At 39.3% G+C, this 24,153-nt stretch overlaps 1 protein-coding gene across 1 annotated transcript; it reads right to left on the reverse strand.

Moving 5' to 3' along the window:
- Positions 1-7,623: 7,623 nt before the first annotated feature.
- On the reverse strand, positions 7,624-22,772 carry LOC143738787 (neuropeptide FF receptor 1). The gene is made up of 4 exons (XM_077230854.1): positions 22,733-22,772; positions 16,270-16,596; positions 14,254-14,353; positions 7,624-8,514 (listed from the first exon to the last, which is right to left on the reverse strand). The coding sequence occupies exons 1-4, from the start codon at positions 22,755-22,757 to the stop codon at positions 7,740-7,742; spliced, it is 1,227 nt and encodes a 408-aa protein (XP_077086969.1). The 5' UTR covers positions 22,758-22,772; the 3' UTR covers positions 7,624-7,739.
- Positions 22,773-24,153: the final 1,381 nt, after the last annotated feature.

Genomic DNA, 24,153 nt, shown 5'->3' on the forward strand with positions numbered 1-24,153 from the left:
CTCTCTATCTGTTCGTCTGTCTATCTATCTGTCCGTCTGTCTCTCTATCTGTCCGTCTGTCTCTCTATCTATCCATCTGTCTCTATCTATCCGTCTGTCTCTCTATCTGTTCGTCTGTCTCTCTATCTGTCCGTCTGTCTCTCTATCTATCCGTCTGTCTCTCTATCTGTCCGTCTGTCTCTCTATCTATCCGTCTGTCTCTATCTGTCCGTCTGTCTCTCTATCTATCCGTCTGTCTATCTATCTGTCCGTCTGTCTCTCTATCTTTTCGTCTGTCTATCTATCTGTTCGTCTGTCTATCTATCTGTTCGTCTGTCTCTTTATCTGTCCGTCTGTCTCTCTATCTAACCGTCTGTCTCTATCTGTCCATCTGTCTCTCTATCCATCCGTCTGTCTCTCTATCTGTCCGTCTGTCTCTCTATCTGTCCGTCTGTCTCTCTATCTGTCCGTCTGTCTCTCTATCTATCCGTCTGTCTCTCTATCTGTCCGTCTGTTTCTCTATCTGTTCGTCTGTCTCTCTATCTGTTCGTCTGTCTCTCTATCTATCCGTCTGTCTCTCAATCTGTTCGTCTGTCTATCTATCTGTCCGTCTGTCTCTCTATCTATCCGTCTGTCTCTTTATCTGTCCGTCTGTCTCTCTATCTGTTCGTCTGTCTATCTATCTATCCGTCTGTCTCTCTATCTGTCCGTCTGTCTCTCTATCTGTTTGTCTGTCTATCTATCTGTCCGTCTGTCTCTATCTATCCGTCTGTCTCTCTATCTGTCTGTCTGTCTCTCTATCTATCCGTCTGTCTCTCTATCTGTCCGTCTGTCTCTCTATCTATCCTTTTGTCTCTCTATCTGTCCGTCTGTCTCTCTATCTATCCGTCTGTCTCTATCTGTCCGTCTGTCTCTCTATCTGTCCGTCTGTCTCTCTATCTGTCCGTCTGTCTCTCTATCCATCCGTCTGTCTCTCTATCTGTCCGTCTGTCTCTCTATCTGTCCGTCTGTCTCTCTATCTATCCGTCTGTCTCTCTATCTGTTCGTCTGTCTCTCTATCTATCCGTCTGTCTCTCAATCTGTTCGTCTGTCTATCTATCTGTCCGTCTGTCTCTCTATCTATCCGTCTGTCTCTTTATCTGTCCGTCTGTCTCTCTATCTGTTCGTCTGTCTATCTATCTATCCGTCTGTCTCTCTATCTGTCCGTCTGTCTCTCTATCGGTTCGTCTGTCTATCTATCTGTCCTTCTGTCTCTCTATCTATCCGTCTGTCTCTATCTGTCCGTCTGTCTCTCTATCTGTCCGTCTGTCTCTCTATCTGTCCGTCTGTCTCTCTATCCGTCTGTCGTCTGTCTCTCCATCTATCCGTCTGTCTCTCTATCTGTCCGTCTGTCTCTCTATCTGTCCCTCTGTCTCTCTATCTATCCGTCTGTCTCTCTATCTGTCCGTCTGTCTCTCTATCTGTCCGTCTGTCTCTCTATCTGTCCGTCTGTCTCTCTATCCATCCGTCTGTCTCTCTATCTGTCCGTCTGTCTCTCTATCTGTCCGTCTGTCTCTCTATCTATCCGTCTGTCTCTCTATCTGTTCGTCTGTCTCTCTATCTATCCGTCTGTCTCTCAATCTGTTCGTCTGTCTATCTATCTGTCTGTCTGTCTCTCTATCTATCCGTCTGTCTCTTTATCTGTCCGTCTGTCTCTCTATCTGTTCGTCTGTCTATCTATCTATCCGTCTGTCTCTCTATCTGTCCGTCTGTCTCTCTATCTGTTCGTCTGTCTATCTATCTGTCCGTCTGTCTCTCTATCTATCCGTCTGTCTCTATCTGTCCGTCTGTCTCTCTATCTGTCCGTCTGTCTCTCTATCTGTCCGTCTGTCTCTCTATCCGTCTGTCGTCTGTCTCTCCATCTATCCGTCTGTCTCTCTATCTGTCCGTCTGTCTCTCTATCTGTCCCTCTGTCTCTCTATCTATCCGTCTGTCTCTCTATCTGTCCATCTGTCTATCTATCCGTCTGTCTCTATCTGTCCGTCTGTCTCTCTATCTATCCGTCTGTCTCTCTATCTGTCCGTCTGTCTCTCTATCTGTCCGTCTGTCTCTCTATCTATCTGTCTGTCTCTCTATCTATCTGTCTGTCTCTATCTGTCCGTCTGTCTCTCTATCTATCTGTCTGTCTCTTTATCTGTCCATCTGTCTCTCTAAATGTCCGTCTGTCTCTCTATCTATCCATCTGTCTCTCTATCTGTCCGTCTGTCTCTCTATCTGTCCATCTGTCTATCTATCCGTCTGTCTCTCTGTCTGTCCGTCTGTCTCTCTATCCGTCTGTCTCTCTATCTATCCATCTGTCGTCTCTCTCTATCTATCCGTCTGTCTCTCTATTTATCCCTCTATCCATCCGTCTGTCTCTATCTGTGTCTCTTTCTATTTGCCTATCCATCCATCTGTCTCTCTATCCATCCGTCTGTCTCTCTATCTATATGTCTGTCTATCCATCTATCTGCTAGAGATGCACGGGTGGCGGTTATAGCTGCGGATAAACCACGGATCGGGTGGATGACGTGACGAAAAACTATCTGTCCATCTGTCTCTCTATCTATCCTCTCTCTATCTATCCATCTGTCTCTATCTGTCCGTCTGTCTCTATCTGTCCATCTGTCTCTATCTATCCGTCTGTCTATCTATCTGTCCGTCTATCTCTCTATCTGTCCTTCTGTCTCTCTATCTGTCCGTCTGTCTCTCTATCTGTCCGTCTGTCTCTCTATCTGTCCATCTGTCTCTCTATCTGTCCGTCTGTCTCTCTATCTGTCCGTCTGTCTCTCTATCTGTCCGTCTGTCTCTCTATCTGTCCGTCTGTCTCTCTATCTGTCCATCTGTCTCTATCTGTTCGTCTGTCCATCTATCTATCCGTCTGTCTCTCTATCTGTCCGTCTGTCTCTCTATCTGTTCGTCTGTCTATCTATCTATCCGTCTGTCTCTATCTGTCCGTCTGTCTCTCTATCTGTCTGTCTGTCACTCTATCTGTCCGTCTGTCTCTCTATCTATCCGTCTGTCTCTCTATCTGTCCGTTCGTCTGTCTATCTATCTGTTCGTCTGTCTATCTATCTGTCCGTCTGTCTCTCTATCTGTCCGTCTGTCTCTCTATTTTTCCGTCTGTCTCTCTATCTGTTCGTCTGTCTCTCTATCTGTCCGTCTGTCTCTCTATCTGTTCGTCTGTCTCTCTATCTGTCCGTCTGTCTCTCTATCTGTTCGTCTGTCTATCTATCTGTCCGTCTGTCTATCTATCTGTCCGTCTGTCTCTCTATCTTTCCGTCTGTCTCTCTATCTTTCCGTCTGTCTCTCTATCTGTTCGTCTGTCTATCTATCTGTTCGTCTGTCTATCTATCTGTCCGTCTGTCTCTCTATCTGTCTGTCTGTCTCTCTATCTATCCGTCTGTCTCTCTATCTGTCCGTCTGTCTCTCTATCTATCCGTTTGTCTCTCTATCTGTCCGTCTGTCTCTCTATCTATCCGTCTGTCTCTCTATCCATCCGTCTGTCTCACTATCTATCTATCCATCTGTCTCTCTATCCATCTATCTGTCTGTCTATCCGTCTGTCTCTCTATCTATCTATCCATCTGTCTGTCTCTATCTGTCTCTCAATCCATCCATCTGTCTCTCTATCTATCCGTCTGTCTCTCTATCTATCTATCCGTCTGTCTCTCTATCTATCTATCTAGCCTTCTGTCTCTCTATCCATCCGTCTGTCTCTCTATCTGCCTATCCATCCATCTGTCTCTCTGTCCATCCATCCGTCTCTCTATCCATCTGTCTGTCTCTCTATCCATCCGTCTGTCTCTCTATCCGTCTCTCTCTATCTCTCTATCCATCCGTCTGTCTCTCTATCCGTCTATCTATCCGTCTGTCTCTCTATCCGTCTATCCATCCGTCTGTCTCTCTATCTGTCTCTCTATCCATCCATCTGTCTCTCTATCTATCTATCCGTCTATCCATCCATCTGTCTCTCTATCCATCCGTCTGTCTCTCTATCTATCCGTCTATCCATCCGTCTGTCTCTATATCCATCCGTCTATCTATCTATCCGTCTATCCATCCGTCTGTCTCTCTATCCGTCTATCCATCCGTCTGTCTCTCTATCTATCCGTCTGTCTCTCTATCTATCCGTCTATCCATCCGTCTGTCTCTCTATCTATCCGTCTATCCAACCGTCTGTCTCTCTATCTATCGGTCTATCTATCTATCCGTCTATCTATCCGTCTCTCTGTCTATCTATCCATCTGTCTCTCTATCCATCCGTCTGTCTCTCTATCTATCCGTCTATCTGTCTGTCTATCTATCCGTCTCTCTGTCTATCTATCTATCCGTCTCTCTATCTATCCGTCTCTCTGTCTATCTATCCATCTGTCTCTCTATCCATCCGTCTATCTATCAGTCTCTCTATCTATCCGTCTATCCATCTATTCATCTGTCTGTCTGGTCACTGTTGTGGTTCAGAGATGTTCATCTACAGAAAGCGTGTGAAAGAAAAGCCGATCTCCTCGAGCTCAATATCCTTGTGTTTGATACAGTCTCTCCACACTCTGACCTTCACATGTAACGCTTGTTTTCTCAGTTTGTATCCTGAGGGCACGGCGATCCCTCGCTCATCACAGCAGCGTGTTTAAATGTCAGTGTGTGAGAGGAGGATGCTCTGTGATCCAAACACACACAGTCTCAGCGGGAGGGATAAACGGGAGTTTAGTCCAAAGCCAATTACCCCCGCATTACCCAAAGTGCACCTGCTGGTGTCTGCATGAGTTCGCCAGGACTCTTTGATAAGGTGCTTAAAGAAACAAGATAGAAATACAGACTATAAATAAACAGGCAGGGGAAGTTTCTCTTCATTAGTGTGTACTGGAACAGAGTCAAATATCTTGTCACGGTTTGTGTAGGAAGAAACTGTACAGTTGAAGTCTTCTAGAATATTCCTACAGTGCCGTCAGGAGGGATTAATGAAGTCCCAGTGAGTGCAATTAAAAACTGTATGGACTTGAAATATATAATACTTGTATCTGCAGAATCTGCTATGATGGGATATTTTATCATAATATCTCAAAGAACATGGAGTGAATTTTAAACCATTTCTCTACTTTGGTTTGACTGGATGTTTGTCATGTTTTCCAGGTGCTTCCCTACAGGACGTGACATCATTTTGGAGGGAAATCAGCAGCACAAACATCAGTGAGTATTATCTGTGGATTTGATGGATTCTGTGGTTTATGTCTCTCTAAAACATGCCACTCTATTTGATCGAATTACACAAATCAGATTGATAATGTATACCAGAAAGATATTTTTTCAAAAAAGTAATATTTCAAAAGATTGGCATGTTCATGTAAGCTTGTCATTGTTTAAATAATCAATATAATAACGAGATTGATAAGAAAAGCTTTGTTATTCCCTGCATGTATCCCCCTATTTTCTTTACTTTTAATTTTTTTTTTATTATTATTATTTTTATTAGACAGTATTAGCATGACCTCTTTCAGTAAATTAGGAATTTTCTGTTTAGATAGAGTTTGGTGTAATAGATTTTTAAATAGAATTAATATAATGGTGAACAAAGAACAAAAGTTTCACACAAAAACACTGTGTATAGAATGAAGACCGGGGCTAGTTGTCACAGGGTAAATATTTTACAATATTTATGAATTTCACAAAATGCATGTTTTTTTCTTTTTTCAAACATCTAGAATAATGTTTGTGAGATAAAAAGACAAGACGACACTCAACATTATAATGAGAACAGATTGAATCGTGTTCTCACCACAAGTGTTTCAGGTTGGGGCAAGTTGTCACATGCATTTTAACTCTTGTAGTTTTAGCAAGTGGCTTGTTTACAATTTCTGTAGGTCAAAAACAATGGTTTGACATCTTTAGCTTCCCAATTTTTGTGGTTTCATGAGTTTTATTATTGTTTTACTGTCCAGATTCAACTACAAAGCCTTTAATAGGCTGTTTAATGTCAGTTTACCAATGTGACAACATGCCCCGCTAATGATTACATTTCTTTTGCAGGCATTGATGTTGAAAATGTAAGCTTTTTGTTTGTGTCTATAAAGAAACTGACTTCACTCAAGCAAAACGTGTGACAACTAGCCCCAGTCTCCCATGTATAATGTCTGTAACTGTTGATTTGAGTTGAACAGTTCAGAAAGATCCTTCAAAGATAGTTAGTCCATAGTTTTGCTTCAAACTGTCAGCTTTTTCCACAAAACGTTACTTAGAAAAATACTTTTTCACAGGCGAGAGAGTTTTTGCAACAAATTTTCCCTAATTACCTGTCAGCATTTTTCAGAAGGAGCAAACAGACGCGTCACAGGGTGAATCTACAGAGCAAATACTTTTACATACATCTGCATCTCAAACAACACCAGATCAGCACAGCAAACATTAACACAATCCTCACTAGCACATATCAGTTCATGAATAATTTAATACATTTACATACAGTTTTTCTTGTACTTAATGAATGCATTTAGTAATGTGTGATGCACATATCTGCAGCATGCACCGGTCTATGAAAGGAAATTCATTGTTAACGCTCCAAACCCAAAGGAGATTTTCAGTGCAACAATAGTGGATTGTGATTTACACTTTTAAAAAAGCACCATACACGTTAAAGCACGTCATGACAGCTCATATATGAACCATGCAAGTCAAGTGAACAGGATAAATATGATTTTTTTGGGCAAACTATTCCTGCGATTATCAAATCATGCAGGCTGTAATTTAATCAAATAAATCAAGTCAAAAAATATACATTTATGACATATTAAGTCATACTTAGGAAATTAAAAAGTCCAATTTCAACAATAAAAATCATAATTATGAAAAAACTTGAAACTGTAAATTATTAGATTAATAAATAAAAATAATGGCAAAAAAATCCAAATTATGAGATCAAAAAGTCAAAATTATGATGTAAAATGTCATTATGATGAATACAAAGTTAGAATTATGAGATTTAAAAAAATGAATTATGAAAAAAACAAATCATTTATAATAGTTATTAAAATAATAATTATAATAAATTAATTTTAAGAAAATTAAATAAATAAAAATAAAATTATTTTTTTTCAAAATTATGACATACTAATTCATAATTATGAGATAAAAGTTAGATTTGTCTTTTTTCTTTTGTTATAATTTTGACTAGTGCCTTTTTTGTCAAAGTTATAGCATACTTAGTCATAACTCTGAGATAAAAGGTCAAAATTATGAGGTAGTAAGTCATAATAATGAAAAAAAAGTTGAAATGACATCAAATGTCAAATATGATAATCATATTACAATCATGATCAAATTATAAAGAGAAGCATTAAGGGCTCGTTGTGGTTTTCCACAGAGTGTTTAACATTTGAAAATAAAGAACTTTAGGGAGCCCTTAATATTAGTACTGTAAAATAAAATTATTTTTCATAAAATATTACAATGATAGTTATATATTATTATTAATAGTATCATCATAATTATTATTATTATTTTTTATCATTTTCTTACTAGATGCAGTGAAATATCACAATAGTAATATTTGTTATTTTGAATATTGTTATTAAGTATTTATAATAATTATTATTATAGTCATATTGATATATATATATATATATATTTTTTTAAATCGCTCAACCTCTACAGCCCTTTAAACAAGCCTAGAAAAACTAGAGCATCTTTCTTTTTTCATAAAAAATGTCAATGCGGTTTTGTGTTGCAGTGTTTGTGTTTGTTGTTTTTCAGTCCAGATCCTCGAGCACCAGCTCATCCTGCGGTTCTCCGGCGCAGAAATCTCTCCTGTTGTTTCCCTGAGCGTTTGCCGCGTCTCCGTCCGCAAACACGCGGTTGTGTTTCCAGGTACCGTTGCGTCTCGGCTCCTTCACAACACACACGCCCAGCCGGAACGCCGCCTGGAACCCGCGCCGGAAGTTCTCGTTGAAGTATCCGTACACCACGGGGTTCACGCTGCTGTTGAAGAACGCTAGCCAGTGCGCGAACGGGAAGATGTACACGGCCACCAGGTCCAGCTGCGCGGGTGATAGATTCCCGTAATCTGTTAGCATCATGAGGATCCAGAGCGGGAGCCAGGACACGGTGAACAGCAAAGCCACCATTAGCAACATGTTCACCACTCGAAGCTTCCGGCGGAAAACACGGCGGTTCTCGTCCTCCGCGCGGGCGTCCCGGATGGAGGCGGGAGACTTGACTAGCTTGAAGGCGATCCGCGTGTACATGATGACGATGAGCGTGACCGGAGCGAGGTAGATGTGTGAGAACAGGACAGTGGTGTAGATCTTCCTCATGCTACGCTCGGGCCAGGCCTCCCAGCAGGTGAACAGCGGGTACGTGATGTTGTCCCGGTCCACCATGAAGTGCAGGACGTCCTGGGAAACGGTTAGCGTGATGGCGGAGGGACACATGATGGCGATGGCTAGAGACCAGATGATGGCGATGCTAATGATGGCCTGACGCTGCGTTAGCTTACGCTGGAACGGATACACGATGCAACGGAACCTAGGAGGAAGAAGAGGAGGTTATCGGGGCGGTTCACTTTTTAAAAAAAATTATTAATCCCAATTAAATTAGGCCAGTGGCATCACATCACAAGCTAAAAACAAGCATACATTAAAAACAACCATATTCCACATACACATCTACATATTACAAGATTCCAATACACCATGCTTGTAAAATTCACACAAGGAGAAAAAGAGAAGAAAAAAAAACCCCTCAAGAATCCTCAATAAGAAAATTTGGATTACAAATATGAATAGCATCTGGTACAAAAGTGAACTTATGTTAGATTGTTAGACTTTTGTATTGATTTGTTAGACACTTAACAGCTCTTACAGTTTTTTTACGATTGTTTACACACTAAAATAAAGATTTCCACACAATTTGCAAAATTCTACTCCAATGAGCAAAACACCTCCACAGATTTGCACAACATTACACACAATGTCTGTTTCACCCTTTTTGCAAAACATTACACACAGTGATTTGTAAAACTCTACACACATTTTCACACCTTAAGGCCTGTTCACACCGGGACGAATTTCATAAGAACATAGAACATAAGGAACTTTATGACAAACGCGACAGCGACTACAAAAATATTGATAAAAGAGAACTGTTATGGACTGGTATTGCAGAGCAAAAGAGGCCATAGTAAAGGAATAGGATGAGGAGGAGATAGAGGAAGATGCCCAGGTAGAGGAAGAGGAGGAGGAGGAGATAGAGGAAGAGGCCCAGGTAAAGGAAGAGGAGGAGGAGGAGATAGAGGAAGAGGCCCAGGTAGAGGAAGAGGAGGAGGAGGAGATAGAGGAAGAGGCCCAGGTAGAGGAAGAGGAGGAGGAGGAGATAGAGGAAGAGGCCCAGGTAAAGGAAGAGGAGGAGGAGGAGATAGAGGAAGAGGCCCAGGTAGAGGAAGAGGAGGAGAAGGAGATAGAGGAAGAGGCCCAGGTAGAGGAAGAGGAGGAGGAGGAGATAGAGGAAGAGGCCCAGGTAGGGGAAGAGGAGGAGGAGATAGAGGAAGAGGCCCAGTAAGAGGAGAAGGAGGAGATAGAGGAAGAGGCCCAGGTAAAGGAAGAGGAGGAGGAGGAGATAGAGGAAGAGGCCCAGGTAGAGGAAGAGGAGGAGGAGGAGATAGAGGAAGAGGCCCAGGTAGAGGAAGAGGAGGGGATAGAGGAAGAGGCCCAGGTAGAGGAAGAGGAGAAGGAGGAGATAGAGGAAGAGGCCCAGGTAAAGGAAGAGGAGGAGGAGGAGATAGAGGAAGAGGCCCAGGTAAAGGAAGAGGAGGAGGAGGAGATAGAGGAAGAGGCCCAGGTAGAGGAAGAGGAGGAGGAGGAGATAGAGGAAGAGGCCCAGGTAGAGGAAGAGGAGGAGGAGGAGATAGAGGAAGAGGCCCAGGTAGAGGAAGAGGAGGAGGAGATAGAGGAAGAGGCCCAGGTAGAGGAAGAGGAGAAGGAGATAGAGGAGGAGGCCCAGGTAGAGGAAGAGGAGGAGGAGGAGATAGAAGAAGAGGCCCAGGTAGAGAAAGAGGAGCAGGAGGAGATAGAGGAAGAGGCCCAGGTAGAGGAAAAGGAGGAGATAGAGGAAGAGGCCCAGGTAGAGGAAGAGGAGGAGGAGGAGATAGAGGAAGAGGCCCAGGTTGAGGAAGAGGAGGAGATAGAGAAAGAGGCCCAGGTAAAGGAAGAGGAGGAGGAGATAGAGGAAGAGGCCCAGGTAAAGGAGGAGGAGGAGATAGAGGAAGCAGCCCAGGTAAAGGAAGAGGAGAAGAAGGAGATAGAGGAAGAGGCCCAGGTAGAGAAAGAGGAGATAGAGGAAGAGGAGAAGAAGGAGATAGAGGAAGAGGCCCAGGTAGAGAAAGAGGAGAAGAAGGAGATAGAGGAAGAGGCCCAGGTAGAGGAAGAGGTAGAGAAGGACTTGAAGAGTTGATAGAACCTGAACAAAGAAGACGAGGACCAAATTTGACTCAAGAAATCCGTGCAACACTTATTGACCATGTTATCAACCATGGACTGTGTTGGTTAAATGAAAACTAATAGCATTTTCACAAATATGTGAAAGTATGTTTTGACTGAAGTGTGTCATTTTGCAAACAATCTAGGAATTATGCAAATTGGGTGTGGTGTTTGGATAATTGTGATTATATTTTGAAAAAAAGAACCCGGTTTTCAAAATTGTGTGTAAACAATTGAAAAAGCTGTAAACGTCTGCCCGAGTGCAGTGGCTCAAATTCATATGCAGGGGGTGTGTATCATAACTCATAATACTCCTAGCTTTCCTTAAAGCTTGCTGCTCATAAAATTCTGATCAGCTCCACAAAGGAACACCAATAATTTTTGAGCACGACTTAACTATACTTTGGAGACTGTTCTTGTTCTTTAGAGAAGTGCCGAAAACCACCAGAGGATTCACTCTCAATAAAGGTATTATAAAATGTATACAGTATAGGCTTTTTAACTCTTAAGAAGTTCAATTTCCTCAGAACAAACATTCTTTAATGTGCTTTCTTAAAGGATTAGTTCACTTAAAATTAAAATTTCCTAATAATTTACTCACCCCAATGCCATCCAAGATATCAATGTCTTTCTTTCCTTAGTGGAAGAGAAAATAAGTTTTTTGAGGAAAACATTTCTGAATTGTTCTTCGAATAATGGACTTCAATGACAACCAGCGTTTTGAAGTCCAAATCAATGCAGTTTCAAAGGTCTTTGAAGTGCTTTAACGGGCTGTGCAGGATCGCAGCTGATGAAGAGGGTCTTATCTAGCAAAACGATAGGTCATTTAATTTTTTGAAAAAAATAAATATATATTTATACTTTTTAACTACAATTGTGCGGATTGAGCTGATCTGGAACTACGTCAATACGTTGAAAGGTCATGTCCATGTCGCGGGCGCTAGCGGAAGTACCGCTCCACTGTTTACAAAGCGACCAATAAAATTTGAACTATCCTCCTTCACACAGGCGAGTGGGGCGGTACTTACGGTACTTACTTTTAATTTATGTACATGTATTATTGTCTTATAATGTTTAATTATGATTTGCCAAAGTATGATTTTTTTCTTGCATGGCGGAAAGTATAGTAAAAGTAAAGTAACCAATCACAGGCGGGTTAATCTGAAATGCATGACATCCCAGTAACAAACCAGTGCTGGGAAAATTGCATGTACTGTAGATTTTGTGATAATAGACAGAAAACAAAGTGCAATTTTCTTCAAAATCTATATTCTTCCAGCAGATATCTAAGCACATCAAACTACAGATTTGAGGACCAATTTGTTTTGTTTTTGCTTTTATTTAGATGCTGAAATGGATGATAAAACAATAATAGACCTGATTTTACAATCTTATATAATCTGTTGCATCACTGAGCACTTGCCATCTGAGGATGAGTCTCTGCAAATTACTGCTTTGTTCAAAACAAAAGATGACATTATTCTTTTCCAAACTATGCCAGCACATTGTGAACACGTCTGTCAATGTCCAAACAGAAGTTTTATACTGCCGTAGTTGATTTTGCAAGTCTTCTGAAGTCACATGATAGCTAAATGTTTTTGCATTTCATAGAGGAAAGAGTCAAGGATTTTTTTTTAAGCTGGAAAATGTTTTGGAGTCCGTTCAAAAATGTCTAATTTACTTTACTGTATGTGAAAATAGCACCAGTTTTGAAGGTCAGTAAAGAACGCCAGAAGGATTAATTGGCCTAATCTTTAAAGGCGCCATATTACGCCCTTGATAAAGTCTTGATGTTGTTTTCAGGCTCTACTAGAACAGGTTTTCCTGCTTGAATGTTAAATATTTTCCTCATATTCTCCATTGTTGCAGCTCCTCTGTTCCCAGTCTGTCAGTAACGCTCTGTTTACTTCCTACCTCTATGAAGCCCCTCCTTCTGAAAAGCACACTGTGTTCTGATTGGTCGGCTGGAGCAGTGTGTTGTGATTGGTCGAGCGCTTCAAGTATGTTTGGGAAATGTCCCGCCCCTTATCGTAACTGCCAGTTTAACACACTACTAATTACAGACTGGTCTCAATTCTCCCTTTTCTGTCATACTATTACTATTAATAGTATTATCCTCAACTACTACGCTCCAAAGAAATGGAATCTGCGAGGATTTCCAGTCAGGATTTAGACAGTATCATAGTACTAAGATTGCTCTCATTAGTGTTATAAATGATTTGCTCTTATCATCCGATCGTGGTTGTATCTCTCTATTAGTGTTACTGGACTTTAATGCTGAATTTGACACTATCGACCACAACCTTCTTTTGAATAGACTCTAAAATCATGTTGGCATTATTGGAATTGCATTGGCATGGTTCAAATGGTTATCAAATATTATCTGACCGTCAGTTTGTAGCAATAAATAAAGAAGTGTCATATCAATCACAGGTTCAGTATGGTGTACCCCAAGGCTCAGTACTAGGACCGTTGTTCTTCACCCTGTGCATGCTACCTGACGCTAGTTTTCACTGTTACACTGATGATACTCAGCTCTATATTTCTTCACGCCCCTACGAAACATTACAATTCACAAAATTAACGGAATGCATAGTTGATATAAAAAATTGGATGATTAATAATTTCCTACAACTAAATTCTGAAAAAAGAGAGATTCTAATTATTGGACCAAAAACTTCTGCACATAATAACCCAGAATACTTTCTAACACTTGAAGACTTGAAGAGGGTTGTTAGCAACCTGTGCAATTCAGAGTTGATTTTAAGGTTTTAGTATTTGTATTTAAAGCACTTCATGGTTTTGCCCCCACTTCTATTTCAGATCTTCTCCATTTCTACTCTCCTGAGAGAATGCTCAGATCCTCCACCCAGCTACTATTGATTATCCAAGGGTGACCGGGCTTTCTCAGTTCTTGGTCCAAAGCTCTGTAATTCCTTACCTTTTTCCATTAGATCCTCCCCTACGCTATCCACATTGAAATCATCTCTTAAAACATTATTTTTCTCAGGCTTATGCTTAATCTGATTACACTTGTAGTTTTAATTGTTTAATTTGCTTGATGATGTTTTGTATTAAATCTGTTTTTCTTCTGATATATTTATTAGTATTTAAATTTTATTGTACTGTATGATGATATTTTATGTCTGTTGTGAAGACTAATGACGAAGACTTGACTGGTCAAGGTTAAGGTCAAATTTATTTATATAGCACCTTAAAACAACATGAATGCTGACTGGTTAGCATTCATGTTGTTTTAAGGTGCTATAAAAATAAATTTGACCTTAACCTTGACCTGTCAAGTCTTCGTCGTTAGTTAGGAACGTGTGTGTGTGCTCTTTGATACCAATCTTTCATTTGAAAGTCGCGTTTCTAGCATCTGTAAAACCGCATTCTTCCATCTTAAAAATATATCTAAATTACGACATATGCTCTAAATGTCAAATGCGGAACAGTTAGTTCATGTGTTCATATGTTCATTATTGTAATGCTCTACTGGGTGGTTGCCCTGCACGCTTAATAAACAAACTACAGCTGGTCCAAAACGCAGCCGCTAGACTTCTTACCAGAACCAGGAAGTATGACCACATTAGCCCGGTTCTGTGAACACTGCATTGGCTCCCTATTAAACATTGTATAAATTTTAAATATAGTATAGTATAGCAGGTACAGTATAGTAGAGCAGGTAAGCTTGCCTCTTTATAGCACAGAAGGTCACAAACATTGAGTGTCATCCTGAATATGGTGCTTGTAATCCCATGTGAAGTGCAGGCGGGTGCGAGTTATTAACCTTTCCACTGCGATTGCCACCAGCGTGAAGACCGACGCCGAGACTGAAGCTCCCTGGACGAGTCCACTCATTTTACAGATCACTACATCAAACGGCCAACCTGTGCCAGACATGATGACAGGCAGAGAGAGAAGAGCACTTTATGTACAGCTCAAAGAAAACACATTTCTGTACCTCAAAACAACCTGTTTGTGAGATGAATTCATAACATTTCATTTGAAGCAGAGGAAAATCACATGTGCTGTGTATTTATTTATATACGCTGTATACTCCTATATTTTTAAGTGAAAAAAACACTTCCCATGATGAAACTGTATTTAAAATGCAACAAAATCAGCTGGCATACGGTTGCTTTACACAACACATGGTCTGTATGCAAATGATAAACAACAAAGGATTTAATCTGAGTCAAGCGTATGTAACTATGACATCATGCACACAAACACTGGGCACATGTAGATCTTGTTAACATGCTGAGCATCTGAAGTGACTCAGTTCCAGCTGTTGATACCGTCTGTGGTAAGACCATAAAGACACTTGTGCTGTTAACTGCTTTAAAAGCCCTACATTACATTTACTGCTGTTTTTTTCTCTCCTGCATTTTCTTCACCTTGACAGTATGAATGGATGAAAGCACAGACATTGTGTGTTCGTTATGCAACTGTCAGCTGAATCCGCACAGAGCGGCTGAAACCTGCTCGGACTAACAGCTCTTTTTCACCCTTCGCACTTCCAGATAAATTACCGATATTTACTGCAATGACTCCAGATAAGTATGATGAGGAAAAAAGGTTCACCCTGAAATGCATTTCTACTTCAAAACGCAGATGCATCAGTGTAAACTGTACCAGTCGTGAAGGTTTGTGTGTTTGGATCACAGGGATCATTCAATACCTGGAGCACAAACACTGTAGGATGACACACACACATACACACCCTCTCTCACACACACTCACAATCACACACACACAAACACTCTCACACATACACACACTCTCACAGTCTCACACACTCACACACACACAACTTTAACACTTTGTACTAGAGGTTTAATCACTATCAGAACTATAACTACACTGCAAGAAAAAACCTTTAGTCTTTAGACAAAATATTTCAATAAATAAGTTTGCATTTGTGTTTTTTGTTGAGAATCATATTTAATACATCAAGCTTTTAATGGCTCAGTCTGATACAGTGAGAATATGGAGGAAAACAGCTCAATTTTTTCCGGAGGCCCAAACTGAGCAAAAATATGCTGTTTGCTGCAGATGCTGATATTTATAAGAACAAAAAGGGATGAAATTCTGATGCTTGTAATGAAAATCAACGAGATCTTTATAACAGTATAGCAGATACTTACATAAAATGCATATAAATATCAATATCTGCCAATAATATGTCTTAGTAAGAGGATATTTAAATGCTCAGTTTTATGATCAAAGCTCTGTAGTTGTAGCACATATAATGCAATACAATACAATGATGATTGAGAGATGAACTAATAAACCTTCCTCAAAAGCCTGATGATTATATTTGATACTCATGATTTTTCTATAAAATGATGTTTGGATAATCAAGTTAGAAGCTATAATCAAAGCGTTGCTTCAATCCAGTAAGCGTTCGTCTTGAAATATGACTAATAATATAAAAGTTATTCATACGTTTGACCTATAAAAATCAGAGCAGATTTGACAGCAGAAAAACACTTGAAGCACGAGCTGAAGGAGGACGTTTGTACAATTAAACTAAAAGGCTTTTACTTGATAAAACAGTCTAAACTATCAGTCAGAGACAGAAGAACTGGAGGAGATTATGTGTGACAGGAAAGTTTTGATCATTTATAGTTGATAAATTTGATACAGTAGGCTTTAGGGTTAAAGCATGAAAGTGACTCTTGTAATATAGAGTGATGAGTCACATGACATCTACGGCTCAGGTGATTGGCTGAGTGCTCATGAAGATGGCAGCATGGAGTCTGCATTTGAAGACTAACAGAAAACTGAAACCTTCATGTACCTGTGATCAGATTGTCCACCAGCGTGATGGGAAGGCATAAGATGCCCACTAACAGGTCGCTGATGGCCAGGTTGAGTATGAAGATGTTGGTGACGGTTCGCATCTGCCTGTTTTTCAGCACGATGAAACACACCAGGAGGTTTCCCAGCATGCACAGCGAGAAGATGAGCACGTATGCCAGGATGAAGACGGTGGCCACCGTGAGCGAATGCTGGTAATACGGTAAGAGCGTGATGTTTCTGCTGGAGTTGAAGAGCGAGGTGTGGTTAACGCTGATGTTCTCGGTGTAAAGCGCGTTGAAATCCATTGCTGAGATAGTTTCCAAATCTAAGGTTGAAAACAGAGATCAGTATGACTCTTGCAGGAATCTTTCTGAATGTTTTTTGCCATGTACAAACATCTAGACACACTAAAATCAAGATGCATTTACTTGAGTTGCAAAATGACAAGTCCTGTTTCCTGAAAAATGTATTAAAGTTAAGCCAAATACATTCTGTCAAAGGGATCAGAAGAATCAACATTTCCCTTTGAATTAAGATTATTTTTCTGATCCCATTGGCTGATTTGTTCTCGTTTTAGAAAATGATTTTCTTTGGACTTTTTGTCATGTTCTCATTTGTAATTGTGGCATTAAATAATGCATTAAACGGAGCTACAAGTGTACTTTAGTCACTTAATCTGAAACATCTAGATGTGGTCAGAGAGCCATAACTGAAGGAAAATTGTTTAAATTGCTTTTAATGTGATGCACTTTGAACCTTATGCCAAGTTTCAGAGGTTATGAGCATGTGACATTCATTTTAACTCATCAAACTCTAATGGTGCCTCAAAGCCAGTGATCACATGATGCATTTCATTTTAATATGCCAATGCACAACCCAGTTTCAAGAATAACTTTGGGAACAGAACAGTTCATGAAAGCTGATTCCACTGAATACACCATAACGGACAGGCAATACCTTGGAAAGACGGAGAGTGCTCTATTGTTAATGTCAAGCACAATCTTAAAGCCCCCATATGGTGAAAACCAGCTTTTAATGTTGTTTATATGTCTATGTGGTGTTTTTAATACGCTTTAAGACAAACCATGTGTAAATTCATAAGTCGACAGCATTGCTGAGTATTTTCTGCTTAAAACTGCAGTGAACCAAAGACAGTCTCAAAAATAAGGTTTGAAATCGCTGGTGTTTCTGACGTCACAAACTACCTTGTAACCAATCAGATCAACGTGTGATCGTCAACGAGTGGATCTCTGAGTGAGTGAGTGAGTGAGTGGAGGCGGGGCTCATTTGCATATTCATAGAACCACGTATACTAAATGAGGCAAGGGTGTCGATTTACATTCAAGATATTTTAAGGCATGAAGCCATTTTTTTCAAGGAAAAAATGGTTAAATATGTAATTTTGTTGATCAAAGACGAGTTTTAAGGGATAAAATAATTGACTACTGGGGGACTTTAAAAAAGCAGAGTCAAGGATTTCTGAAGTTATAAGCGAATTTGCATGATCTTTTTACTCTAGATAAGATTAATAAGTTTTACTTTTTATTACATGAAACAAATTTTATTTGTGACTATAAAGAAGCTCATATACTGTATTTTTTTAACAATAGTATATATAATATAGGCTAATTTTTCAATTCATTGCACTAAGCACAAACAAATAAATAAATAACCTATAATTTTTTCATTGTAAGTCATGAAGTCAATCTGAGAGGGCAAAGGGATTAATGTTAATATCAGTTCCTTTCTGAGTATCTCTGTCCTAAAAAGATGAAAAAAAGTCTCTGTGTTTGTGAATGGGCGTTGGGTTTACATTCGAGAGAAATCGCCACTTTGGAATTCAAAATAGGTCATTTGTGTTATTACGTTTTTTTTAAAAGTCTTGCTACTTCATAATTCAGTACAAAACAGTACTGAACTTTGCCAAAAAAAAGATTGGCAAATAATAAAAAGATATATGTATATATATTTTAATGTTATAATAGTAATTTTCTATGAATTATCTCCATGAATGAAAATGAAAAAAAAACATGGAGATTTTCTTTAAAGTGAATTTTGAAAATAATGGTCCCATTTTATATAGAAATAAGGGGTGTTATGTCCATGGGTCGTATTTTTTAAACTCCATTGTTGATTCGAATAGCAAACAACTCTTAGGCTGCACACACCGCAAGAGACTTTTAAAAATGGTGGTTAAAATAAAATGCTGCGTAAACTCAACCAATCAAAATGTGGCATGAACTCGACCAATCAGCATGTCCAGCACCCAAGTCCCACCCCTGAAAGTTCCTGAACTTTGAAAAAGCACTACCTCAACTGCTCCATATACCACAATGCAACACGATTGTGATGTCACCGCAGATCTCGTCTAATCACCACCACCAAAAACAACTCTATGATATATTAATTAGAATTTTTTAATATAAAACAACCCAAACACACCTATACATTTGGATGCTGCATTAAACAAATTCTTAAAGGGAAAAAAATTGTAAATAATAAATCAACTCATAGCTGATTCCAAGTGATCAAGGGCTTAGGACGTTCCAGTTCAGCCCATAGAAGTTTCCGCCAGTAGTGGGCACTCATGCAACTTAAGCGATGACGTACATCCGAGTGAATGAGACGGAGGGAAGTTAGCGAGTGAAGGGCATGACTATTTTGGACTGGAACGCAGCCATGTACACTTAAGGTAGCTCCATATAGGCTACCACAATGCAACATGATTGTGACGTCAACGCATACTGCGTTTCATTTACCCCACCACAAACAACTCTATGATATATATATATTTTTTTATTTAAACAACTCAAACACACCTATATACATATAGAATGCTGCATTAAACAATTTCGTAAGGGAAAAAATAAATAATAAATCAGCCCCATAGTGGATTGTAAGTGATCAAGGGCTTAGCACGTTCCAATTAAGCCGATTGCAAAGGTCCTGCCAGTAGTGGGCGCTCATGCAATGTAAGCATAACGTACATCCGAGTGAACGAGACCGAGGGAAGTTCCTGATTCACACGGCAGGATAATTAGGCGATTTTAGACCCGATTTACCCCTTCCGACAATCTTAAGGATGCTCCGATTATCGTAAAATAATCTGATCAGAAATTCCTGCCGTGTGTGGTGTGTTAACAGTGCTCTCGTCTGCTCGGATGGATGTCGGGACCGCTCCGATCTCAAATCGGGGATATCCAACATGTTGGATTGACATGTTGGAGAAAGTCCGATGGACGTCGGAGATGGATTCGGTTAAAAAAACTAACTACAAACTATCGCCACTGCATCCTCTTCGTCTGCCATGATTGTTTACTCCGAAGTCACGTTTGATCTCGAGGGATTTTGCGAGATTTCCGTCTGACCTGGGAATGCTCGGGAGTCAAATCGGTTGATTTTGCCGTGTGGCTGCGCACCACACACGGTACGACCAAAACTGTTAGGCCCGTGATTTTTTTATCGCCCTATGTGGGGTCTCTCAGGTTTGGAAAATCGCCGACAATTTTAAAATCGTCCCGTGTGAACCAGGCTTAAGTGAGTGAAAGGCATGACAACTTTGGATTGGAACACCCTCGCCAGTGGCCATTTCCATAACACCAAAAAGGAGGACACAGACATTCAGCTCTAGATTCTAGGAGATTTTAACTAATTTACCGACATCAGGGAGCCGCAATCAATATGCGGGATTTTTATAGTTTTTTTTTTTTTAAACAATTCAGCGCAACTCCAAAAAGGAGGACAAATGAGTGTCTTAACACACTTGTGACAGGGGGCTTAAAATCCGGACTGTCCGGCCAAAATCCGGACGTATGGCCACCCTAGTCGCCAGGGACTTTCGGAGGAGGAAATATTTACCTGGAACTTCATTTAGATCTTAATTTTTTCCACCCCTGATGAGTTTCCATCCCGAGGCTTTTGGCCTCATCGTGTGTTATTACAGACGAGCACGTTATGTGCAGTGTTTTGGCGTATAATAGTGTTTGATCTCCAGCATTTGTAGTTGTATCTGAGATAAAGCGCTCTAGACTTCCACCTGCTGCATGTGAGCATCTCCAGCATGAATGAGATCTACTTCCCTCAGCGAGCACACGGTGGTCCCTTGATGAGTTTAACAGCTAGAACTGAGTGACAGTGAGTGCTCTGTGTGTCGTCTGTTTAGTGTTGATCACAGAACGACCCGTTTCAGCCTCGACTGCAGAGAGTCATCGCATGCGCTATAAACACATGAATGCTTGGCAATGTGGCCGAACTTCTTCATGTTTTTGTTTTTGTACGGAGGGAATGGATGTGATTTGGAAATAATTCATCACTGTCACAGATGCAGATGCAGGTTAATTTGGCTTCTGTGTCAACTAGCAATAATGCACTCCTACTCTATTAATTATTCTTTGTCATGGGAATCATTAGTGTCTCAGCCATTGCTCCTTTCTCAAAAACATGTTTATCTTTACTGCTTGAGGAGACGCAGCGTGTCTCTCCTCTGCATCTAATCCTGCTAGTTAAATGTCCTCTTTAAGGGGCAGTGGTTTCTGGGAAACGCTGTTGTCACTGAAACAAACAAAAGTACACACTCTTATCTTGATAGCTCCGCCCCCAAAAGCACCAACAAGTGCGACTCATGCTCCTCCCCCCTCATGAGTGGACACGCCCCTTGCTGCTGATTGGCTATAAGTGTTTTTTTGTTGCTCGGTTGGGACTTGCATCATATCATAAGTGTAGGCTATTGTGATTGTTAAAACATTTACAAGCCAAACTAAACAATTTCATTAAGTGTAGTGACAGCATATTATGGTGCAATGACTGCTAGGCTATTGCTTTTATTATTTCTTTGATACAAATTTTCCAAATTATTGTGGTTTGATTCCGATCTTGTTTCAATATCGATTTATTTAGATAAATATTAGATAAAGTAGATGTTATTTTTTAAATTAAGAAAATCTCACCTAATGCTGTAGGCAACAGAGACCCCTGTCAGCTGGTATTATTAAGTGTTAAAAATACATGCAGCTTTTATTATAATAACAATTTTTTAATATTTTAATGATATAAAAATATAATAAATATGTAATAGTAAACATATTTAGCAAAATACTAATTTATACTAATACTAAATATAAAATACTAATTCTTCTAGGTCATTAAATGTGACATATTGTTCTCTTGACCTCTTTCCGCGGTTGAAAAACACTGATTTATCGATATTATCAGAGGTGTCAAGTCCAGGTTCAGAAAGTAAAGTTCCTCCTCAGTATTTTGTCCCAATCACCTGGATTTGCTAATTTGCACAGTTTTTCAGCCAGGAGATATAGGACTAATTAGTGAAATCAGCTTGGCCCCGAGTTAATGGGTGGAATAAACATATGGCAGGACTTTTACTTTCTGACCCCTGGAATTGACACCTCTGGATATTATGTCTGAAGCATATACATTCGGTAAGTGCTACTGTTTCTTTCAACATATACCTATTATTTGTGTTTATTTACAATTAACTAGTAGTAAAGAGAGATTATCGGATCACCAGGCGCTAGCGGTCACGTCACATTTAAAAGAGCCAAAACGGTATTTATTGTTTGAATTTCGTAATAAAATTGACAGAATCTGAGAGCTGAGGATGTGTTTCTTATAAAAAAAGTAACCTGCCGGTGTCAGTGTCCTCTTTGCTTCGCGATTTCTCTCTGCGTAAGTAAATGCATGTGGCTTGAGAGCGTGTGGAAAGTGTTAATTGCGTGAGTCTCGCGCTGAACGAGAGAGAGTGGGCAGCTCTGCATATGTTCTTCTTTGCTGATGAAGTCTTGCCATGCTTTGTGTTCACAGTCATAATCATCATAAAGGCGGTTGTTTTTGTTGTTAATTCACACAACAAATAAGCGGTTAAGCTTACAGATGCTCTTATGATTTGCTCTTTTCACACACGGCTTGAACTGAACTGCTGAAAACCACTGATTCGAAATACAGATCAATATGAACAACAAAAAGAAAATCGCAATGTTAAATCATAACATTGCCTTTTCACTGAAATGCAGCTGCACTCTAATCATTGGAAGTTTTGTCAGGTATCATATATTGTCCTCTGGAGTTATTAACATACATTGCATTTAATAATGTATTGCATAGCCTAGGCCTACATAATTTAAATCAAACATCGATTTAACTTTAATATTCTATAAATATTAAATAATACTGATAAGAAATATATTTTCATGTTAATAATAAAAATGTAATGAATAATATCGGCTATATATATTAATTACACTTTTTATATAAATCCTCTATTATTAACTTTAATATTTTTAATATATATATATTTTGTTCATTTTCATTAACATTGTTTGTGCTTAACCGTGCAAAAGGTGTGCAAGTTGATCTCATGTGATGTTTGCTTGCGGTTAGTATTATGATGAGTTAGATGTAGATACTATTATAAAAGTTAGATGTATGATCTAATGAAAAGTTCTTACCTTGTAAAGTGTGCGGATCCTGCATCTGTTGATATGTGATGTGATCCATCAGCACTGAATCCCACGACTCGTTAATTACCATCACATGCTAATGAGTTTCCTGGGCACATGCGAAGTGTTGCTGAAACAACATATCAAATATCGATGCATTCAGATATGAAAACATAACACACACATTCCTGCTCGGATGCGCGAGCCGCACTGCGCGCGACTGACAGAGAGAGGGAGTGTGTGTGTGTGTGTGTGTGTGTGAGAGAGAGAGAGAGAGAGAGAGAGAGAGAGAGAGAGAGAGAGAGAGAGAGAGAGAGAGAGAGAGAGAGAGAGAGAGAGAATCAGAAATTCTGTAATTTTCAAATAAATGTTCTCGTTTTGTGTTATAAGTGATTGTGTGCAGCAATTAAAAGACAATTAATCGTAATGTGTAAAAATAAATTATTAATAATAACAATGACCATTAAGGACACCTTAATGTGTCTTATTTTATGTTCCTCCACATGGTGCTGCAGTAGACAACCACATGCAAAGTCACAGAAGAAAAACGTACTGTACTTTTGTTTAAAGAAGGATTTTTGTTTGTTTTGTTTTTTGGGAATAGCGCTCATTGAATTCCTGCTGTTGAAACACAATCCTGTCAATCATCTGCGTTCTTGGTTTTGCTGACGTCAGGTGTGATGACGTGCGCTTCGTTTTGTTTGCTTTAGGTTTGTAAAACTTTTATCAGACATGATTTAATCATAGTTTTTCCCCAATGTGCTCCTTCTGTCATCAGTCTAAAGAAACAATTATTGATTTGTTTTGGGACTGTACTTATTGCAAAGTGTTTTGGGTTGACTTCTAATTTTGTTAAAAAGTAGGCTATTTATCTTCAAATAAGATCAATTATTTTTCTGTATAAGCCAAGAAATTGTGTTTTTTGGTGACTCTGAAATTAGACTCTTCTCATTTTAAATTTAGAATAAATGTATTACTATTTCCTGCCAAATTTTACATTAATAAGCGTACATTTTCCAGAAACTCTTTCCTTTTTTATTTACAAGAAAGATAGGCCTGATATTTAAATTTTTTAAGGAAATCTATAAATTCTATTGCATGTAAGACTCTTTTATATAATAATCTTTGTGATAATATAATGTAACCCTCATTGTTTTATCACTCTAAACAATGCTGGGTTGTTTCAACCCAAATTTGGGTCAAATATGGACAAACCCAAATGCTGGTTTGAAAATTTTATTAAAAATTTTAACCCAACTTCAACTTTCACTTTAAACTGTAAATTTTATAATTACATTTTTAACCCAGCATTTGGGTTTGCCCATATTTGACCCAAATTTTGGTTCAAACAACCCAGCATTTTTTAGAGTGATGTAATTGTTATCTTTATATCGCCATTAAAAATACAATGAAAAAAACAAACTTATATC

Source organism: Siphateles boraxobius, unplaced genomic scaffold (assembly GCF_051911475.1).
Source record: "Siphateles boraxobius isolate OS27281-9 unplaced genomic scaffold, OSU_SipBor_1 151, whole genome shotgun sequence".
NCBI classification, from domain to species: domain Eukaryota; kingdom Metazoa; phylum Chordata; class Actinopteri; order Cypriniformes; family Leuciscidae; genus Siphateles; species Siphateles boraxobius.